This window comes from Malus sylvestris, chromosome 15 (assembly GCF_916048215.2).
Source record: "Malus sylvestris chromosome 15, drMalSylv7.2, whole genome shotgun sequence".
Classification (NCBI taxonomy): Eukaryota; Viridiplantae; Streptophyta; class Magnoliopsida; order Rosales; family Rosaceae; genus Malus; species Malus sylvestris.
Genome location: NC_062274.1, coordinates 10,233,657 through 10,256,019, shown reverse-complemented (window position 1 = coordinate 10,256,019; position 22,363 = coordinate 10,233,657). Strand labels below are relative to the sequence as shown.

The 22,363-nt window shown below is 37.3% G+C and overlaps 2 protein-coding genes across 4 annotated transcripts; one reads left to right on the top strand and one right to left on the bottom strand.

Moving 5' to 3' along the window:
- The first annotated feature begins 1,161 nt into the window (after positions 1–1,161).
- LOC126604031 (probable LRR receptor-like serine/threonine-protein kinase At5g63710) lies at positions 1,162–6,389 on the top strand. 3 transcript variants are annotated; one of them, XM_050271082.1, is made up of 11 exons: positions 1,162–1,482; positions 2,104–2,269; positions 2,402–2,534; positions 2,621–2,692; positions 3,703–3,846; positions 4,032–4,097; positions 4,197–4,267; positions 4,355–4,498; positions 4,717–5,058; positions 5,223–5,617; positions 5,895–6,389. In XM_050271082.1, the coding sequence occupies exons 2-11, from the start codon at positions 2,161–2,163 to the stop codon at positions 6,204–6,206; spliced, it is 1,788 nt and encodes a 595-aa protein (XP_050127039.1). In that variant the 5' UTR covers positions 1,162–1,482; positions 2,104–2,160; the 3' UTR covers positions 6,207–6,389. The 3 variants fall into 3 exon arrangements, with proteins under 3 accessions (XP_050127039.1, XP_050127040.1, XP_050127038.1); XM_050271083.1 differs by having other exon boundaries at positions 1,162–1,486; XM_050271081.1 differs by having other exon boundaries at positions 1,162–2,269.
- Positions 6,390–7,272: 883 nt separating this feature from the next.
- On the bottom strand, positions 7,273–12,367 carry LOC126604032 (ammonium transporter 3 member 1-like). Its single transcript, XM_050271084.1, has 3 exons — positions 11,606–12,367; positions 9,499–9,784; positions 7,273–8,094 (listed from the first exon to the last, which is right to left on the bottom strand). The coding sequence occupies exons 1-3, from the start codon at positions 12,266–12,268 to the stop codon at positions 7,574–7,576; spliced, it is 1,470 nt and encodes a 489-aa protein (XP_050127041.1). The 5' UTR covers positions 12,269–12,367; the 3' UTR covers positions 7,273–7,573.
- Between the last annotated feature and the right edge of the window lie 9,996 nt (positions 12,368–22,363).

The following is a 22,363-nucleotide window of genomic DNA, read 5'->3' as shown; positions in this document are numbered from 1 at the left end:
GAGCAAGTCCGCCGGTTGTGCCTTTGGAGGGCAAGGGCTTTGGAACTGCCCTTTAATCCAAAAACATGCTTCTAGCAGGTCATTTTGTTGAGGGCAATTGGTGGGCCAATACATGCCCGCCTAAATGCCCGAGCAATTTGAGCTTGACCTTGTGTAGTGGGCAAAGTTGATGTCAACATGATATCAGTCACGTTTTGTTGGCGCATGTAATACACGTGCGAAATGGGTGAGTGGGCCAACAACTTTTGCTGTTGTGGCCCCACTACTAGAGCTCCAAGAGAAATTCTAACGGCTGCCTGACGTGGCACGCAGAGCTATTGGACTTCCAATGGTCTGATGGTCTGGACCATTAGAATTTTTTTGAAAAAGTTATGATTGTGCCATGTGGCACATTCTGGAACGTCAAATTCAATAATAAGAAAAATCAAACGGTTAAATTAATTCAATCGATAAAAATGAAAAAAAAGGGTAAAAAATAGGAAAGAAATTTAATTTGTTTATTCTATAAATATCCATCTTCTTCATTCACCTTTTATTGTTAATTAATTATGCTTTTATAATGCTATGTTTTCCTTAATTTACATGCTATGGCCTTTGCCTTGTTTTTGTTTTGCCCTTACCCTCCTAAAAGGGTGGGGGACTTACTCTTAGTTACACAAAGAATACAAAGGGTTTGAACCTGAGAAACATTAGGCTAACAAGGAAGAATATGTATAATTTTTTTGTTCAAATAAGGAAGAACATGCACCAATTGCTAATGGATGATATTTGATTTGAATAAAAAGGACGAGAAGAAAGGTAGTAGAAGATAATGCTCTTGCTCGTCTTTGCTCTTGCCCTCCTAAAATGGGTGGACTTGCTTTAAGTTACACGAGAAATAAGAAAGCGTTTGAACCCGACAACACTGGATTAACCAGGAAGAATAATATTATACACTATAAATATAATTTTTTGGTTCAAAAAAGGAAGAACATGCATGCACCACTTGCTAATGGTTGATATTTGACTTGAATAAAAAGGACGAGAAGAGGATGTAGTAGAAGATAATGGTTGTAGTTATCAGGTTAAAGCACGCAATAATAACGATTAGTGGGATATGGGATGGGATGCCATGATTTGATTTGACGGATTCGAATTCTTATTCCACACCCACACCCACATCCACACACCCACACCCCCACACACCCAGCAAGCAACCAGTAGCGCACAACTTCATATTCTCTCTACTCTCCTGTCTCCTCTACTCAACCAAATCCCCCTCTTCTTTTTCTGATCGATCGATATATTTTCCTTTTTTATTCCAGTGGGAAGGTTGTGGACCAACCTTTGCACTGACAATCATGATAATTTATTTTAATTATTGCTATTACTGGATTATTGGATTATTTAACTTAAAAGAGTCCTTCCTCGTCCTCCTTGTCCTTTGCTGTTTCCTGTGGTCTCCTGGTGTGCCACGCCCATGCCTATGCCTGCCTGAAACTAGCAAGTTCTTGTCTTTCCCTCCATTTGTTTTAGTTTTTTATATTTTCTTTTCTTTTATTTATTCATGTTTTGTGTGTGCCATGCCTTGTTGTTTTATTTCTCAGGTTTTTAATGGTTGTGTTTGTATTGGGAGGACTACTAAACCACTCCCTCTCATACATATATTTCTGCCTTTTCTTTTCACCCAAGGGATGATTAATAGGCATTATCATCTGATTCTTCCAACCTTAGACAAGGAGGAATGTTTTTTACTATCTCAATTCTTATTGGCTCGGTTCGGTTTGGTTTGGTTGAGTTCTTACTTAGCTAAATGAATTTTGATTCTGGTAAACTAGTTGGAAACATAAATGAATTTGAAGGAGAATTATCTAACTCGGAAGAAAAAACGATCAAATTAGACGTGGGAAGTGGGAACACATACATAATCCTTGAACACAGTTGATTGTGGGGCAAGCAAGCGTCAAATTAGTACCACAACATAATATCCTTAATTTAACCTAATTTTAAACCTTTCCTCCATGCATCTTAAAAGTTAAGTTTTCTATTGATTCTGGTGTATTTTGATTTTCCCTGTCTCTGTTTGATTTGAACTCTAGTAGAACATGCTTTGTTATTCTTTAGATAGTCTGCTCAAAAGGAGGTGGCTAGAGCCTAGAGCCTAGAGGTGAAGTCGGAGACATGTCTCGTGTATTTTCTCGCTCGCATCCTTTCAAGCCAATCATAAAATGGTTAATCTTACTCCTTTTGCCAACAATCGGGTTTGCATCTACGGAGCCAGACGTGGAAGGTATATATACAATGCTAGTGATATACTCTTTAAGCAAGATTTTTTGGTCGTCGGTTCATGTTCTGACATTATCGATATGCATGGATGTAGTTTATATTTAAGAACTGCATTCTTCACTTTGATAATGTGCAGGTGAAGCATTGACCGATTTGCTCACCGCATTGAAAGATTCGAGTGGCCGAATAACAGATTGGAATGATAATTTCGTGAGCCCCTGTTTTAGCTGGTCTCATGTCACTTGTAGAAATGGAAATGTCATATCCCTGTAAGTGCATCTAAATGTAACACATGATTCCCTGGTCTTTAATTTTTGTGATCATTGCTGTATTTGAAAGTGATTTGTCTTTGCAGGAGCCTGGCTTCAAATGGATTTTCTGGAACACTTTCTCCTTCGATTACTAAGCTGAAGTATTTGGCTAGCCTGTAAGTATACTTGTCGATGCACACGTATGATTTTCGGAAATTAAGCTTGTGAAACTTGAAGGCATCTGGACCTCACTCAAATTTGTGATGGTATACTTTTTTGGAAACATCCTCGGCCACTAAGGGTTTGTTTGGTATCCTATTTGAATTTTTTTATCATTTCTCAAAACATTTCTTGAAAATAATTTTCTTTAAGACTAAAAAACTTGATTGGTTTTTTAAATCTTACAACTTAAACTAGACCAAGAGATCTAAAAAGAGGGGGTCGCAAGAGAGGGAGAAAGAGGAGAGAGGAGGAAAGAAAGTAAGAGATGATTGAAGGAAAGAGAGAGAAGAGAGAGGATTGGACAAGTTAGATAGAAAGATAAGTGAGAGAAAGAACCGAGTGAGTGAAGATAGCAGATTAGAGGAGAGACGAAAAAAGTAAAAAAAAAAAAAGAAGAGAAAGAAGAAATGATAGAGAGATAGATTTGGAGTGAGTGGGGAGGAGGAAGAGAAAAGAAATGAGTGAGTTTAAGTTTAAAAACTCTAAAAACTCATTTTATATGTTTTTAGAGAATAGACTATATTTTTGAGTTAGTCGTGAGTTTAGTTTTTGAAAATAGTCTTACCAAACAAATTTTTAAAGCCTAAAACTTAAAAATTGTTTTTGAGTTTAAAAAATTGAATTCAAATAAGAGTATTAAACAGGCCCTAAAAATCTGAGCCATGTTCCTCGCCACCACAGAATACTTTGCCTATACATCCGAGCAGCAACTGTCCATATCTCTTTTTTTGTCCTCTGTAAATAATCCTTTCCTGATTCTCGTCGCGCTGAGTTCTAAGCCAAGACATAACCACTGAATGTCAATATCCTATTTCCCCTAAACGGTGTTGTCCAGAGTGTGCTAGTTTCTCTTAAATAATCTTGCACTACCAACATCTTTGTTATTTAGTTGTTTGTTTAGTTCTGAAGATAGTATTTTTGCATCCGAGTCATGAGTTTTGATAAAACAATTTCGTTTATGCAGGGACTTCCAGAATAATAATCTAACGGGCCTTTTGCCCGTTTATCTTGCAAACTTGACACACCTGCAGAATCTAAATCTTGCAAATAATAATTTCAGAGGTCCTATACCAAATGCTTGGGGTCAGCTTTCCAATTTGAAGCATTTGTAAGAGCTGCAATTTCTGTTCCTAGTGAGCTTGCATATCATATGTGCGACATTACGTTCTTGTATGTATTCTGTTATATCCGAGTGTTGCACATTCCTGTGGTTGGTTCAACTGTAAGCAATTCTTGGTTCAGAACCCTGCTGTTGGTCTTATTCTTTACCAATTCTAAATCTTCTTTTGGCAGGGATCTTTCATCGAATGAGTTGACAGGAAGAATTCCAATGCAATTCTTTACCATTCCAAATTTCAAGTACGATTCCTATCACCAACTCTGATTCTCGATTCCCGCTGCTGCATTATACATTGTTAATGCCTCGTTATAAACTGTTTTTTTTTTTTTGCCATACAGTTTCACAGGATCACATCTTGATTGTGGTTCTAGCTTGAAGCAGCCTTGTGTTTCTGGCTCTTCTCTCCAAGGTTTATGCTTTGTACAACTCTACTGTTTCGGTTTACCAATTATGTTTGAATTGCCTAGGAATAACCTAATACTTCAAAATTTGGCAGCTTCAAACAGGAAATCAAAACTTGGAACAGTTATAACCTCGGCAAGTTGCAGTGTATCAGTAATTCTGTTGATTGGGGCTCTTTTCGCATATCGATACTATCGCATGCACAAACTAAAATATGATGTCTTTGTTGACGTTGCAGGTAAATTTTCCTTGCCTTTTAACTTTTGCGATCACTTTTACTCTCTACTAAGCATCGTTATGGAAAATTAAATTGAAATCATCTCAACCGAATTAAGGTAGAACCTATCATGTCCCTCTCACAAGGTAAGAATTGATTTGTAGGAGGTTAGTAAATCAGATGAATAAATATTTCTTACCGATGAACTGCATTGAACGTTTCAAATGCATGAAATGCAGGTGAAGATGAGTGCAAAATTTCCTTTGGCCAGTTGAAAAGATTCTCTTGGCGTGAAATTCAGCTCGCCACGGATAACTTTGATGAAAGCAACATAATTGGACAAGGAGGCTTTGGAAGAGTTTACAAAGGTGTCCTCTCAAACGATGTACATGTTGCAGTGAAACGCCTTACTGATTATAACAGTCCTGGTGGAGAGGCTGCATTCCTTAGAGAAGTACAACTCATTAGTGTTGCAGTTCACAGGAATCTTTTACGGTTGATTGGATATTGTACAACCCCATCTGAGAGAATCCTTGTTTATCCGTTCATGAAAAATCTTAGTGTTGCATATCGCTTGAGAGGTATGTCCCCAAACGAGCATTGCGTGAGTTCAACTTTCTATTTCCTTGTTTCATGTGTGAGTGGCTTGGAACACAAGCATGTTTTCAACCATAATTTGAACTTCTATTTATGCTTGACTGTTTAATATTTTGATTATACATTTTATCCCTGGTATATGTTTCAGATCTAAAACCTGGTGAGAAAGGGTTGGACTGGTCGACAAGGAAACACATTGCTTTCGGTGCAGCCCATGGTTTGGAGTATTTACACGAGCATTGCAATCCGAAGATAATACACCGTGACTTGAAGGCTGCAAACATTCTTCTAGATGATAAATTTGAGCCTGTTCTTGGAGATTTTGGGCTAGCAAAGCTGGTTGATACAAAATCAACTCATGTTACCACTCAAATACGCGGAACCATGGGGCATATTGCCCCGGAGTATTTGTCCACCGGAAAATCGTCAGAAAAGACTGATGTTTTTGGATACGGTATCACACTTCTCGAACTTGTCACTGGTCAGCGTGCAATAGATTTTGCTCGGCTGGAAGAAGAGGAGGATGTTCTTCTGCTTGATCATGTAAGATTTATCGTCTCTTTTTATAATTTCTCGAACTCTTTCGACATATGTACAAATTCTTTAATGGGATTTTTTTTCCTGTTAAAGTGGTACGTTTTATGGTTTAGGGTTTAGGATAAATTGTCGTTTTAACTTCAAACTTATTCGGGTTCCAATGCAGCTCTCGATATTTTGAGAAGAAGTTTCAACCACATTGAACTCCTTTTTCATATTTTGTGCTTTAATTGTTGCTACTTTCTGTTTGTTGTGTTGAATGACCTAAATACGATGTCGACAGATCAAGAAGTTGCTGAGAGAAAATAGGCTTGACGACATTGTGGACAGAAACATGAAGATGCATGATCCAAAAGAAGTTGAGACAGTCATTCAGGTTGCGTTGCTGTGCACTCAAAGCTCACCAGAGGACCGTCCAAAAATGGCAGAAGTTGTTAGATTGCTACAAGGAGTGGATCTAGCAGAGAGATGGGCCGAGTGGGAGCAGCTCGAAGGTGTAAGGAATCGTGAATTCTCACTCTTGTCTCACCAGTTTGCTTGGGCCGAAGAGTCTACACATGATCAAGAAGCTATACAGTTGTCCAAGGCAAGATAGTGTTCCTTAATAATTAGATGCTCTAATCTAAATTAATCCAAAAACTTCACTTCATATCTCGAATATTACAAATTATTAATTGTATCATATCTTAGTAATAATTATATAAATCTGTGTGTAAAGATATATAAGAGAGGAGAAAGGAAAATAAAGTTGTGGGATATTATATATGAGTTTGGAACATGTTCGTATGGTCTATATATGCATGAGATATTTCTTTAGGTGTTGAGTTCGATTGAACCAAGAAACTTGATCATCAATTCATCTTTCCAATAACAGCCATTAGGCAGTTGTTTCGGAAAATTCACTTTTGTGAGTTCGGAATCGGAAACAAAGTAAAGTTTCCCCAAATTGGCATTTGAAAGAAGATAAATGCTAGTTTATTAACAGTACTAGCTTCAGTTGAACACCTTGTAGTGAGCCACACTTAACAAGTTTCGTTTCGTTTAGGTCCATTTATAAGAATATATTTGTTGTAATCGAACTTTTTATTTATTTTATTTTATCTTACATTAATTTTAGAAACTTCAGTGGTACGAAAGAATATTATCGTTGTAAACGAACTTGATCTGTTAAGCTGAAAGTCAGAAGAAAAAAGTTGGCAAACCATCATCACCTTCAATTCTCTGTCAGACTCTTATCTCTTACATGAAACGCATAAAACAAATTTGTCGTTGTAACGCTTGATCCTAATTGAAACCCATAGATTGGGCCGACTCGCTCCATATTGCGCCAAGGCGCCATATTGCCCCATATCGCTATTTCTGCCATGCAAAATCTTGAAAGCTCCCTTGGTCTATAGGAAAACCCTATGCCCAAAATTACAATGAGCCAGAGTTGATTAAAGATAGAATTCTTTTTAGGGAGACTCAATTCGGATGCTAGACATTAACATCTTGTGACTAAAATCTTAATGGTTTTCAATTTTTTTATCAAAGCAATGTCATCATTAGGGATGCAAGCCTAATTTCCTCTTCTTTTTATCAAAACTTAACAATTCCCGGTTTCTGGAAGGGGTGGATAACTGTGGTTTGTCAAAAAAAAAAAAAAAATCAACACATAACAATTGATTTAGATACATCCATAACATAGGTGATGCCAATGCAAATCGAGAAAGCAATATACAATTACAAACAATTCATGGGGACTGGCTATAGTACTTACAAGTACTTAGTACCATTGTACAAGGGGTGATAAGTTGTGAAACATAATTGTAATTCCCTATAAAAGAGAGAGAAGATATACATAAGGAAAAGTTCAAAACTATTACAATAATTTAAGAGATGAGAAAGTTTCAAATCACGGATACATGAGTAGAAACTTAACACACTATTCACCAGTATAATGTACCACATGCAATAAGAAAGCTAGACCACCTGAGTGGCACCACTTGATGGATGGTTATGAGGGTGTGACGTATCATCGGAGTAAAGCCCATGCTTAGTAGCATCATACTTCTCACCGTCACCCCACAATGCGTACGCCTCTTCCCCGTGCACTGCGTCGTCCCCGATCAGCAATTGTTCCTCCGGCATACGCAACGGAACTATAAACCTTAAGACGATGCAAATAATGGAGGTGACCACAAGGTTCCATCCAATGACAAACAGCCCTCCTACAATCTGCTTGAGGATTTGCATGCCTCCTCCGTAAACCCCTCCTCGTGAGTTTGTGACCGGTAAAAAGAGTGCACACAGTTGGGGCTCTGCGAAGAGACCCGTTAAGATGCCGCCAAGAAAGCCGGCCACAGCGTGGGTGTGAACTACGCCGAGGGTGTCGTCAACTGCGGATAACATTTTCCACCTCTTGTCTACGATCATCATTGTGAACCATGGCACACTGCCTGACATAATTCCCATCACTATTGCGGCCCATCCTTGAACAAGACCTAATTCAATAGCATACACACGCGACAATTTTCTATCAGTACTCTATGATAAAAAAAGAAAAGAAAAGAGTATATAGGTCATAGATGTAGGGGGATAACAATCATAAGGTATGCTTGGGGTGAGGGAATTCTAAATTCTAAGACATTTAGGCAAAATGAAGAAGAAACGAATCACAAAAACTTATGTAGAAGGAATTAGAAAATGCATTATATGAGTACTACAAAGGCATGTAGGAAGAATTTGTAAATGACTCCTTCAAAATAGTCATATGCAAATCCCTCTGATATACCTTTTGCAATGCTCATATGGTGTATTTCTAACTCTTCTGTCATCTAACTTTTTGTGATTTATTTTTTCATCACTATACTTAAATCCATTAGAATTTAGAAGTTCCTCGCCAAAACATTGTACATTATAATCAGGATTTTCTTTTTATGTCTTTCCGCACACACTAACATAATAATTTTTTGATTTAATTACATTGTGGACTCTTGTAAATAGCTCCAAACCCATAGAAGTGCAAAGTATAAATAGGAAATATTTTAGTTTAAATATTAAATTCAAAGAAAACTTTTAATTAAAATATCATATTTTTTGTTTAATTTTTAGTTTAAGTACCGTTGGAAAAGTCAACCAAAACAATTCTATACATATTACTATAATGCAAAATAATTACAATGATCGCCACTCAATCCTATTACGTTTCCAGACTGGCCAAATATTTTTAGCAACTGAACAATCAAATTTTTCAATCTCAGGGTCACAGTCCAAAAATGACTTTAAAAAAATTGTAAAATGATGAATTTTCTAATAAGTTATGTAATTTTATTGTATATACATGTGAAATGCTAATAAACTCACACAACGAACGTAATTGAAAATGAAACACTTGCACATATTGTTATTTTTAATACCACTATTGCACAATGACTTAAAATTTTCCGTCAATTGGAAATTTTTTCAACACCAATGACGGTGACTTGCAACAATTTCCGTCATTTGTGCTGGTGGCATATGTGCCATGTGCAATAGGGCAAAATGTATATGTTCATATGCATAAGTGTTGGTCCACAAATTGTGATGTATATAATCCAAATAGAATGAGTTGGACTTGATAATTTCATTTTTCCTTAAAACCTATATAATGAATTGATATTTAATCTGAATATGCTCTATAATTAGAATTTTTTTAAACAAAGGATGTAGGTACGTAGTGTGTTTCAAGTTGTCAACTATTGCGACATACATAGTTTGATAATAAATAAATATTTTTAAGGCATCGAATTATGTATTAACTTTCTTTGAGAGAGAAATGTTTGTATGAAATTAGATGAAAAATAAAAGTCAACTTTGCTTAACTTGTTTTTAAGGTGCCTCGCTAGTTATACAAGACATGTATATACCTGCAGCAGGAGTAATGCAGACGAGGCCAGTGATCATTCCCTGGACAGCTCCGATGACGGAGGGCTTGTCGAAGAAAATGACATCAAGCACAGTCCAGACCAAGAGGCTCGTTGCAGCGCAGATGTTGGTGTTGAGGACGGCCATCGATGAGTCCGTGTTTGCCGAGTACGGATCTCCGCCGTTAAAACCCGCCCATCCCATCCACAGCAACCCGGCTCCTGCCAACACCAGCAGTACATTGTTTGGTGGAAATCTCTCCCTGTCCTTCTTCACTCTTGGTCCTACCTGCATGTCAATTCATACAATACAACCTTATATTGTCAACTCTTACAATACAAACTTACATGTCCGTCCACATCTCACAATACTATATTACACTCATAAATATAAAAAATTTCTGTCCACGTCCAGGATCCACCCTTATTAAGTTGTTATTAATCTAAACCCTATTTAAGATTCAAAATTAGCACGCAACATCCAAGCACAAGGCTTGCAACTACGACATTTAATACTAATTCATATAGAAATCTTTTCTTTTTGTTTATTTGCAATTAGATTTGTTTTTAATATTTTGATGTCCATGTCCACGGTCCAGCAGGGTTAAGTAATTTTTAATCTAAACCCTAATTAAGATTCAAATACTAACATCCAAGCACAAAGCATGCGGCTACAACTTCAAATTAACGCAGCATGATCTGGCCTTCATTCTTTAAGCTTAGTCAAATCAATTTTGTCATTCCAACACGTTAGACCATCCATATAAACAATTGTTTTTTAAGCAGAAAAAGAACAATTTGTATGGAGTTTTGAACATATACTCATTAATTCTTTTTTTTTTTTCCATGGTTACATGAACATAGCTAGAAAACCTTGTAATTGAATCTAGAGAGTTTGACCCGGCCCATTTTCTTGAAACAGTCTGTATATCTGATGGCCATTAGGGAACTTTAACGAAAAACACCTGGTACTGTTCACTTTAACGAAAAACCACATTTTTACACTAAAAAGTCAATCCTGGTACTATTCACTTTACCCTTTATTTAAAGTTTTCAAGCCCTTTTCATTAGTTTTCCTTAAGATAAACTTGTTGTAATGGAAAAAATGGTTTTATTCTATTTAAGTGCCTAATGATTTTTGAATTTGATGAATTTTTGCAAAGATTAATGAATTAAGAAACAAGTATTCATCAGTTGAATTGTCAAAATTCATTATAAATTAGGCCCCATAATCCTTCAAATAAATTTATTTGCTGAATCCTTCAACGGAATGACCCACATATATATAGGAGTCTAACATGTGAAATAACATGTTAATGTGATTATATCAACTATCATTATTAAAATTAATTCTTATTTGAATACAGTGCATAATTGCATATATGTCTTTTTCCAAAAAAAAAAAAAATTGCATATATGTCAAATAACTAGTGTGATTGATGGCTATCCAGTGGAACAAAACCTACACCGAATGTCAAATCAAATAATTAATAATTTTTGGAAGATACCAAAAGAAATGAACATTAAGTCACAACTCAATCATGCAATTTAAGGAGTAATGTTAAGAATATCAAATTTTTAAATCAAAATTTTAAATTAAATAATTTGTTATTAATAGAAAATAAGCACATTAATCAATACTTAAGTAATAGTTTAATCATCAACAATTACATTATTTGATTTGCAAATTTAGTTTAAAATTTTTAGTTTCCCTAGCATTAGTTAAAATTAAAATAAGAAAACAAGTTAAAGGAGAGCCACTATTTCCTGAATGAGGATCCTCTTTGTGAGGATTCCGAAGATTTTCAATCATGTCTATTCATCATATATCGTGCGATCGAAAATTATTTTAAATTTTATATTTAAAATTGAATACAAATAGTATTTGATAAAAATTGACTGCACAATTTACGACAAATGGACACTATTAAAAGATTCCTTGATCCTCGCAAACAAAATTCGAAAAAGATCCCTCATTCCTATTTCCTAACATGAGAAAGGATTAATGGACAAATAATTAATTTAAATAAAGGACAACTAGACTTTGACTAAATGGGAAGAAATTAGTAAGTTGTGGAAATTTGGTTTTTACAGGGTCAAATTAACGTACCCAGTACGCAGTGGTGAAGCCGGCAATCCCGGAAGAAAGATGAATGACGTAACCCCCGGAGTAGTCCATGACACCCCATTGGAACAAAAATCCGCCACCCCACAAGCTGAAAGCACCCACCGTGTACGAAAACGTCAGCCACAGAGGCACGAACATCATCCACGCCTTGAAGTTCATCCTCCCAAGCACCGACCCCGCCAGCAGAATCAGTGTGATGGCCGCAAACACACACTGAAACCACACCATCGTAGCCATCGGATACAACGGCTCGACCTCAGCGGTTTCGACAGTGTGGTTGCTGAATTTGTGGGTGCTGGAGGGGAGAGCTGCCCGGTTGATGAGGAACTTCTGGCCCAAAGCCGGGCCAGCTCTGCCCCAGAACGGGAGGAGTTTCTCCCCGAAGGACATCTTGTAGGCCCAGCATACCCAGCAGAGGACCACAGCGGCAAAAGCGTAGAGAGCCATGAAGGCTGAGTTAACCGCCCATTTCTTTTTAACGATACTGCCGTAGAGGATGACGAGACCCGGCACACTCTGCAGACCAACGAGGGTGGCAGATATCATTTGCCATGCGTTGTCCCCCTTGTTCAACCAGTCTGGCACTGCCCCCGCCCCTCCCTGGTATGCAATCGGCACTGGGTTTGGAGGAGGACTAGCCATCATGCACCAACTGGATAAATCGAGACTACTCCAGTATTTTTGTGTGTGGAGACTGAAGGGGTTTCGATTATACAAGATAACAATACAGCACAGGGAAAAGGCGGTTTATATAAATGTGGATACCGCAGATTCTAGTACAATTCGACAAATAAAAAGAATAAATAAAACTGGTAGATAAAGAAGTGGAGATGGGGTTGAAATTCAATCTCAAGATTGGTGGATCATAATGATACGAGGAAAAGTCGGGCAGTGTAATTTCGCACAAAAGTTTGAGGTTCTAATTTAAGGATTTAGATCCTCTCTTGAGCTGGGAAAAGTCAGGCAGTGTAATTTGGCACAAAAGTTTTAAGGTTCTAATTTAAGATACTAATTACGATGGTTTTTGTCGAATTATTGGGCCATTGGACTTTCTTTCTTTATTATAAATCAAAATAAATTAAGGACAACTGGCCTTGAAGATGCAATTCGTCCCGTGAATCTTTGCTCAAAAGTAGCAGAATCTTGTTGCCTGTATCATAAGCTGACACCTGAATATTCAATGAGATATCCCCCTTACTCTCGCTATGTGCTTACCGCAAACTAAGATCGCCTACCATGCTCTTTTATTTGGTCAAAAGCCTACCATGTTCTTACGTGAAGCATCATATGATGCTTCCCATTCTACAATTCTATTTCACATTTTTAAAAGAGCCAATACATTCTTAAAGCAAATAATTAAAATTTGAAAGAGTTTGAAATTAACTCAATGTATCTACGAAATTTTACGAGTAGTTTGATTATGTAAAAATATAACTCCTTGTATTAATTTGGGTAAAGTATTACAATATATATATATATATATATATATATGTGTGTATGTATGTATGTATGTGTGGTTATGTCAATCCCTATTTAGTATATATTGAAGTAGGAATCTTATGCTAATTCTCAGAAATAATGGGTTGTAAGTTTCTTTTCATTTTATTACATTGGCTCTGTAAGGTGCTCCTTATATTACAAACTATATGATTAATATCTAAAACCATTAACAACTGTTGTAAATAATGGGTATGTTTGCCCACATGTGTGTACTATATACTCACAAGCTAAATAGTAATGTTTTGTAATTTTCCATTGAAGTGGCTCTATAAATAGAGCACTTCATTTGTGCAAAAGAGTGAATAAGAAGAAGAAAGAAAAGAGAAATATATCTAATAGCAATAATATACATTACTTCCTCAGCAACAGCTTGTGTTGGTATAATACTCTGCAATTGCTTCGTTCCTGTCTCGAGTAAAGGTTATCTCTCTATAAATTTTGCCTATTTATAACACGTTATCAGCACGAGTCTCTAAGTATAACCATGTCTCATTTACATTCACTAAACAATAAAGGAAATCATTCTCTCATTTCTCTCTGCCGAACGAAAAAAAAAAAAATGTTTCCTCTAAGGTTTTTCCTGTTCATCTTCTTCATCTGCCTCAACTGCGCGGTATATCCTCGCGACGAACTATTTGCTCCATGCCTGCTCGTAGTTCTCCAACTAGCGGTTACATACATCTTTGATTACTTGTTTGGTTTGGATATTGATTACTAACATAGTATTTATATTGATTTTACTGCAATCCAAGATGGTGCGGTACAATCGCCCATCTTGAACTGCAAATTTCATCTTACTGCGATCCAAGATGGTGCGGTATCATCGCCTATCTTGGACTGCAGATCTACTTTTACTGCAAATTTTAAGTGGAGCGGTATAATCGCCCGCTCTATCCTGCATATTTAAATTTTCCCGATATTTAATTTTATCGCAATTTTAGGTGGTGTGAAATAATCACCCACCTTGCTTTACATATTTAATTTATCGCAATTTTAGGTGGTGTGAAATAATCACCCACCCTGCTTTACATATTTAAATTTTATCGCAATTTAAATTTTATTGCAATTTTAGGTGGTGCGGTATAATCGTCCACCTTGCTCTACATATTTAAATTTTCCTGCTGTTTAAAGTAGTGCAGAATAATCGTTCATCCTATACTTATTTCAATGAGAATGGTGCGGTACAATTGCCCTTCTCATTAATTGTGTAAATCTTGAGCCTGAAGTTTCGAGTACTTATCATTTTGGCCTGAAGATCAAAAATTTGTAAGAACCAGAAGTTCTAACAATATATTTCTCCAGTACACATATTACTGCAAGTTCTTACACACCTCATTTTTCTTTCAGAAAAGAAAATGGCAAACTTGGCAAAGCTTGATTTTGCTGCCCTGGACATTACTGGAAAGAATTACCTTACATGGGTACTGGATACCAAGATCCATCTGGAAGCAGCAAATCTTGGAGATACCATCAAGGAAGAGAGCAGCTCATCCTCTCAAGATCGGGCAAAGGCCATGATTTTTATTCGTCGCCATCTTGATGAGGCACTAAAGAGCGAGTACTTAACGGTTGAAGATTCGTTAGCCCTTTGGAATGCCTTGAAAAGCAGATACAATCACCAGACAACGGTGATTCTTCCAAAAGCTCGCTATGACTGGACGCACCTAAGGATCCAGGATTTCAAATCAGTGGCTGAGTACAATTCGGCGTTGTTCAGAATTACCTCTCAGATGAAACTCTGTGAGGATACTATCACTGAGGAGATGTTATTGGAAAAGACTTTCAGCACATTCCACGCCTCTAACATGGTACTGCAACAACAGTATAGAGCGCGAGGCTTCACTGAATACAACCAGCTGATATCTGTGCTCCTGGTAGCTGAACAGAATAATGAGCTTCTCATGAAAAACCATAATTCCCGACCTACTGGATCAGCACCGTTCCCAGAAGTGAATGTTGCTTCCCTTGAAAGGAATACCATATCCTCCCGTGGCAATAATTACAAACGAGGACGTGGCCACAAGCAAGGTCGGTGGAAAGGGAAAAGCAAGAACCATGGTGTCCAGTTTCACAACCAGGTTCCAAGGTATAATCCAGGCCCGAGCTTTAAAAATACCAATCGGCAGAAAGGAAAAGCTCATGTGAACACTCCTAGAAATCATGAAGGAGGTTGCCATATGTGTGGTGGCAACGGACATTAGGCGCGTACTTGTCGCACCCCAAAGCATCTGGTGGAACTATATCAAGCCTCCTTCAAGGAGAAGGGTGTCGAGATCAATTTCCTTGACCAGGCTAAACCAATGGAAAACCCTGATCCAGTGACCAATTTATCAGGACAGTTAAACACAACCCACCTGGATGCTACAGACTTTATTAATGAAAGAGGGAATGAAGTTTATGGGTTCGATTGAATTATTTATGTTTAATGTACTCATGTTATTTGTACATGTGGTTTAATGCTCGCATTTTCAATTCAATAAAAGTAGTATTCCAGTATGAATAAACTGCTTTTTCTTTACTCAGAGATCATGGATAAAAATTATGGTTATTCTCAAAACAAGATCAATGGCGGAGACTTTTGTCTTGCAGATAGCGCAACCACGCATTCAATACTTCGAGATCGAAAGTATTTCTCGAATTTGGTACTTGCAAAAGTAAAGGTAACAACAATATCAGGACCATCAGATGTAATTGAAGGCTCAGGAAAAGCCCATATTATGTTACCAAATGGAACAATATTGTCTATAAAGAATGCATTATATGCTACTCGGTCCATTCAAAATTTGTTAAGTTTTAAAGACATACGTCTAAATGGATGCCACCTTGAAACGAAAAGTGTAGAAAATGTGGAATATTTATGCATTACCTCCAATGATACCCAGAAGCGTATATTGGAGAAGTTGCATGGTTTATCGAGTGGATTGTATTGTACATACATAAAGACAGTTGAGGCATATACTGTCATGAACCAGAAGTTCATTGATTCAAAGGTTTACATGCTTTGGCATGACCGTCTAGGTCATCCAGGATCTACCATGATGCGTAGAATCATTACCAACTCTAATGGACATCCATTACTGAGCAGACACATTAATATCTCGAATGATAAACCTTGCAAGGCTTGTTCCCAAGGGAAGTTGGTAATTAGACCATCACAACTAAAGGTTGATGATGAATCCCCATCATTTTTGCAAAGAATTCAAGGGGATATTTGTGGACCTATTCAACCACCTTGTGGACCATTTCGATATTTTATGGTTTTGGTTGATGCATCTACCCGATGGTCACATGTTTGCCTATTGTCTACTCGAAATGTAGCTTTTGCAAGACTTCTTGCTCAGATAATTAAGTTGCGAGCACAGTTCCCAGATCATCCCATTAAGTCCATTCGACTTGATAACGCTGGTGAATTTACGTCTCAAACCTTTGATGATTACTGCATGACATTGGGCATTGATGTTGAACACCCTGTTCCTCATGTCCATACTCAAAATGGTTTAGCAGAAGCATTGATCAAGCGGCTTCAGTTAATAGCCCGCACTCTGCTTATGAAAACCAAATTGCCTGTTTCTGCATGGGGACATGCCATTCTACATGCTGCATCATTGGTTCGATTGAGACCTATAGCCTACCACCAATACTCTTCAATACAACTCGTGTTTGGACATCAGCCAAACATTTCACATTTACGAGTTTTTGGTTGTGCTGTTTATGTGCCTATTGTACCCCCGCAACGCACTAAAATGGGACCTCAGCGTAGACTGGAAATTTATGTGGGTTTTGATTCACCATCTATTATTAGATATTTGGAACCCTTGACAGGTGATATGTTTACAGCTCATTTTGCTGATTGTCATTTTGATGAGACAGTCTTCCCATCGTTAGGGGGAGAAAAGACCGTTCCAGAAGAACGGAAAGAGCTGACATGGGTTGTTCCCACCTTGTCTCATTTTGATCCTCGAACCCTTCAATGTGAAAATGAAGTGAAAAGGATCGTTCATCTTCAAAGCATTGCCAATCAAATGCCAGATGCATTTAATGACGCTATGAAAGTGACAAAATCGCATATACTAGCTGCAAATGCACCTGCCAGAATTGATGTCCCTGTTGGACAAAATAAAGTGGCAGCGAATGATTCATCTGGTGCATGCCTGAAGCGTGGTAGACCACCAGGTTCAAAAGATTCAGCCCCTCGGAAGAGAAAGACGAGAGCACAACTGAATCCAAATGAAATCATTCAGGAAGAGAGAGTAAATGACAAATCCACAATTCATGACTCTGGACTTCCAGAAGAAGAAAATGGCCCTGAAGAGACAGAAGTACATGAAAGCAAAGAAATCTCCATAAACTATGCATGTACTAATGAATTGTGGGATCGGAATGAAATAATCATTGACGATATGTTTGCATTCGCAGTAGCCACTGAAATCATATTAAGTGATGATATTGAGCCCCGCTCTGTTGATGAATGCAAACAGAGACAAGATTGGCCTAAGTGGAAAGATGCAATCCAGGCAGAATTAAATTCCTTGGAAATGCGAAGTGTTTTTGGACCAGTAGTCCAAACCCCAACTGATGTAAACCCTGTAGGTTACAAATGGGTATTTACAAGGAAACGCAATGAGAAAAACGAGATTGCTAGATACAAAGCACGACTCGTTGCACAAGGCTTTTCACAAAGACCTGGAATTGATTATGAGGAGACATACTCTCCTGTAATGGATACAATTACGTTCCGTTACTTAATAAGTTTGGTGATTTCAGAAAAACTTGACATGCGACTTATGGATGTCATCACCGCGTATCTATATGAAGAATTAGATACTGACATATATATGAAAGTCCCAGAAGGACTTAAGTTGCCTGAAGCAACAAACAAACCACGGGGTATGTTCTCAATCAAATTAAGGCGATCACTATATGGGCTGAAACAATTTGGGCGAATGTGGTATAATCGTCTCAGTGAGTATTTGATTAAAGAAGGATATATCAACAATGTCTTCTACCCTTGTGTGTTCATTAAGAAATCCAACTCTGGATTTGCTATAGTGGCAGTATATGTTGATGATATGAACTTAGTTGGGACTCCTGAAGAGCTCCATAAAACTGCTGAATATCTGAAAAGCAAATTTGAAATGAAAGACCTTAGGAAAACCAAATATTGTCTAGGCCTGCAGATCGAGCATTGTGTTAGTGGAATTTTGGTCCATCAATCAGCTTACATTGAAAAAATACTGAAGCGATTTGGCATGGACAAGGCTTATCCACTTAGCACCCCAATGGTCGTTCGTTCTTTAGACATTAAGAAAGATCCATTCCGTCCAAAGGAAGATGATGAACTGGTCCTTGGTCCAGAAGTACCATATTTGAGCGTAATAGGTGCTTTATTGTATTTAGCACAATGTACTAGACCAGATATAGCTTTTTTAGTTAACTTGTTAGCCAGGTACAGCTCTGCTCCAACAATTCGTCATTGGAAGGGAGTCAAAGATGTTCTACGATACCTTCGTGGGACAACAGATATGGGTCTCTTCTACTCAGACAAGCCCACAAATGAACAAATCCTTGTTGGATACGCAGATGCTGGTTTTCTCTCCGATCCGCATAAAGCCCGCTCACAAAATGGATATGTGTTCACGAATGGAGATACTGCAATTTCATGGCGATCAACGAAGCAAACGCTAGTTGCAACATCTTCCAATCATTTGGAAATAATTGCTCTACATGAAGCAAGTCGTGAATGTTCTTGGTTAAGATCAATGATCCATCACATCCGGAATTCATGTGGTCTACCTTCAAAGACAGACACTCCAACTGTCATCCATGAAGATAATGCAGCCTGTGTCGCCCAGATGAAGGAAGGATTTATCAAAGGTGATAAGACTAAACACATATCTCCAAGATTTTTCAGCCCACATGAGCTTCAGAAGGCTAAAGTTATTGAAGTCAGACAAATCCGTTCCAATGAAAATTTAGCAGACTTGTTCACCAAATCTCTACCAAAGTGCACATTTCAGAAGTTGGTACAGGAAATCGGATTACGTCGGCTTACAGATTTGAAGAATGCGGAATCAGGGGGAGATACAATTCAGGGGGAGCATCCATGATACATGCATGTTGTACTCTTTTTCCTTCGCTTAGGACTTTTTCCACTGGGTTTTTCTTATCAAGGTTTTAACGAGGCAACCTAAGCATGCTCAACACCATCCGGGTAAAGTTGTACTCTTTTTCCTTCGCTATGGTTTTTTTCCCACAGGGTTTTTCCAAGCAAGGTTTTAATAAGGCAACTGATGTTGATATGTGGGCATCCAAGGGGGAGTGTTGTAAATAATGGGTATGTTTGCCCACATGTGTGTACTATATACTCACAATCTAAATAGTAATGTTTTGTAATTTTCCATTGAAGTGGCTCTATAAATAGAGCACTTCATTTGTGCAAAAGAGTGAATAAGAAGAAGAAAGAAAAGAGAAATATATCTAATAGCAATAATATACATTACTTCCTCAGCAACAGCTTGTGTTGGTATAATACTCTGCAACTGCTTCGTTCCTGTCCCGAGTAAATGTTATCTCTCTATAAATTTTGCCTATTTATAACAACAACATGTTTCCACCTCACTTGACAACATTTATTGTTAGTAATAATTAACATTGACAATTGCCATGTCCTGTCCATGTTGACAGACAGTGGCGGAGCCACTTAAGGACCGGGAGAGATCCTGGCTTATCCTGAAATGTTTTATTTTGTAGTTTTTGTTTGTATGCTTTTAGTTGGATACTTTGTATTCTTCGATTTATGTGTGTTTGCTCTTAGCTAGTTTTATTGTGTTTCTCTATTAAACAAAAAAAAAAAAAATTGTTTCACTTTGAAAAAAAGCTGCTGTGAGAATAAGCGGCTGTGAAAAAAATCAGCAGAATGTTTGGTAAACTTTTTTGTAAAAGTGCTTTTGAAAAAAAAAACAATCTGATAGTGGGTCTTTTCATTAAAGGAGCATTGTAGCTCCGTGTGCTTTGAAAAAAAGCCAGTTTTCCAAAGCTACAAATAGCAGTTTCAGCTTTTTCCTTTGATTTCAGCTTATTCTCACAGTAGCTTCCAAAATAAGCCATTTTTTTTCAGTTTACCAAACACCTAAAACCCTCACAGCTTTTTTTCATGGGTGCTTTTTTTTTTAAGCACCTCACTCCCAAACCACCCCTTAGTCAGTTCCTTATTTTGCATGATAAAGTGTTGTTTTACAGTGAAACCACGCATATATAGAATAGAGGAAGAATTTACCTTGAAAGATAATTTTTATAGTTGTTGTTTTGAGCCATGCTTATTAATTTGTGATCAACTTCATTAGGAACTTATAAAGAAGTTCAGTGCTTACGATATAATTATCTCTCAAAAAAAAAAATGTGACTTTATTACTCTCTTAAAATTTTTCATTCCACTACAAAAATTAAACCTTTTTCCCCCTGTTAGTTATTATATTTTAATTTTTTCAGTTTCTTTCATATGGCTTAGAGGCCCTTTTTAGCTTCATTTTTTGGCTCCGCCACTGCAGACAACAGCTTCTTTTGTTGACAATAGTAGCTCTTGTTGACACTCCCCCTCAAATTGGTGCATAGATATCATGAATGCCCAACTGGCTTAGTGAGCTGTGAAATACTGTACTTGTGACTGCTTTGGTGAAATGTTTGCTAATTGATCTTCAGATTTTACAAATGGTACTTCAATGAGTCTTGCCTCAAGTTTTTTTTTAATAAAATTTAAATGTCTATCCACTTCCACGTGTTTGGTTCGATCATGTTAAACTGGATTGTGAGCAATGTCAATAGCAGCCTTGTTGTCACAATGTAGACGCATAGCATGCTTGGGCCTAAATCCCAAATCTCTCAGTAAGTTCCTTACCTAAAGCAATTCACATACTCCATGTGCCATGCTATGGTATTCTACTTCAACACTTGATCTAGCAACGACCTTTTATTTCTTACTACACCAAGAGACTAGATTCCCTCCAACAATAACAAAGTATCCTAATGTTGATCGTGTGTTAGTTACATCACCAGCCCAGTCAGCATCAATGTAGCCTTCAACGTCTAGATGATCATGTTTTGAAAACATTAATCCCTTCCCATAAGCTGACTTTAAATATCTCAAGATACGATTTACAACATCTATGTGTGTTTCACTTGGTGCATGCATAAACTGGCTCACCATCCTAACTGCATATGCTATATCTGGTCTAGTATACGCAAGATATATTAGTTTACCAACAAGTCGATGCTATCTCTCTTTGTTGGTAGGTATTTGATTAGGATATTCAGGTATTTGCTGGTTTGTTTGATAACATCCCGGTTTCCATCAAAATATAAAGAATATATTTTTGTTGTGATAGAAATATTCCTTGTTGTGAGCTGGCAACCTAAATGCCCAAGAAATACTTTAAGGCACCGATATCTTTCATCTCGAATTCACTTACTAGATACTTTTGTAGTGCTGCATTCTCTTCTGGATCATTTCCTGTAACCACCATGTCATCCACATATACAATAAGAGTAGTGATTTTACCTTTCTTATGTTTTAAGAAAAGAGTATGATCTAAGTTGCTTTGCTTATATCCGAAAATTTTCATCGATTTGGTAAATCTCCCAAACTAAGATCTCGGTGATTGCTTTAAACAATAAAATAACTTTTTTAGTTTAGAAATGTGTTGGTCTGATTGAGATCTAGCTTGCATCTTGGAGGAAGCTCCATATAAACTTCTTTTTCTAAATCTCCATAAAGGAAAGTGTAGATGCATAAAATCAGTGAGGACTTTGGTACAATAGAAAATGTTAAGTTTGTGACCTTCGCTAGATTGCTTCGGTCACTAGTGTGGATAAGTATGCAAATGGATAGAGACAAGGAAGCAAACACAAGATGTACGTGGTTCACCCAGATTGGCTACGTTCACGGAGTCGAGGAGTTCTCATTAATTGTGAAGGGTTTACACAAGTACATAGGTTCAAGCTCTCCTTTAATGAGTACTAATGAATGATTTAGTACAAATGACATTAGGAAATATTGTGAGACAGTGGTACAAATGACATTAGGAAATATTGTGAGACAGTGGTACAAATGACATTAGGAAATATTGTGAGACAGTGATCTCTATTTATAGAAGAGAGTTTCTAGTTTCATTCTGACATCACGTGTCGTGTTGTGATTGACTTCTGATGTTGACACGTGTCGCGCTATGATTGACTTCTGATGTC

Coding starts and splice junctions, on each gene's coding strand:
- LOC126604031 (XM_050271082.1), top strand. CDS start 2,161: ATGTCTCGTGTATTTTCTCGCTCGCATCCTTTCAAGCCAATCATAAAA. Junction 4,499..4,716: donor TGTCTTTGTTGACGTTGCAG/GTAAATTTTCCT, acceptor CATGAAATGCAG/GTGAAGATGAGTGCAAAATT. Junction 5,618..5,894: donor ATGTTCTTCTGCTTGATCAT/GTAAGATTTATC, acceptor CGATGTCGACAG/ATCAAGAAGTTGCTGAGAGA.
- LOC126604032 (XM_050271084.1), bottom strand. CDS start 12,268: ATGATGGCTAGTCCTCCTCCAAACCCAGTGCCGATTGCATACCAGGGA. Junction 9,785..11,605: donor GCTTCACCACTGCGTACTGG/GTACGTTAATTT, acceptor ATTGACATGCAG/GTAGGACCAAGAGTGAAGAA. Junction 8,095..9,498: donor CTGCATTACTCCTGCTGCAG/GTATATACATGT, acceptor CTATTGAATTAG/GTCTTGTTCAAGGATGGGCC.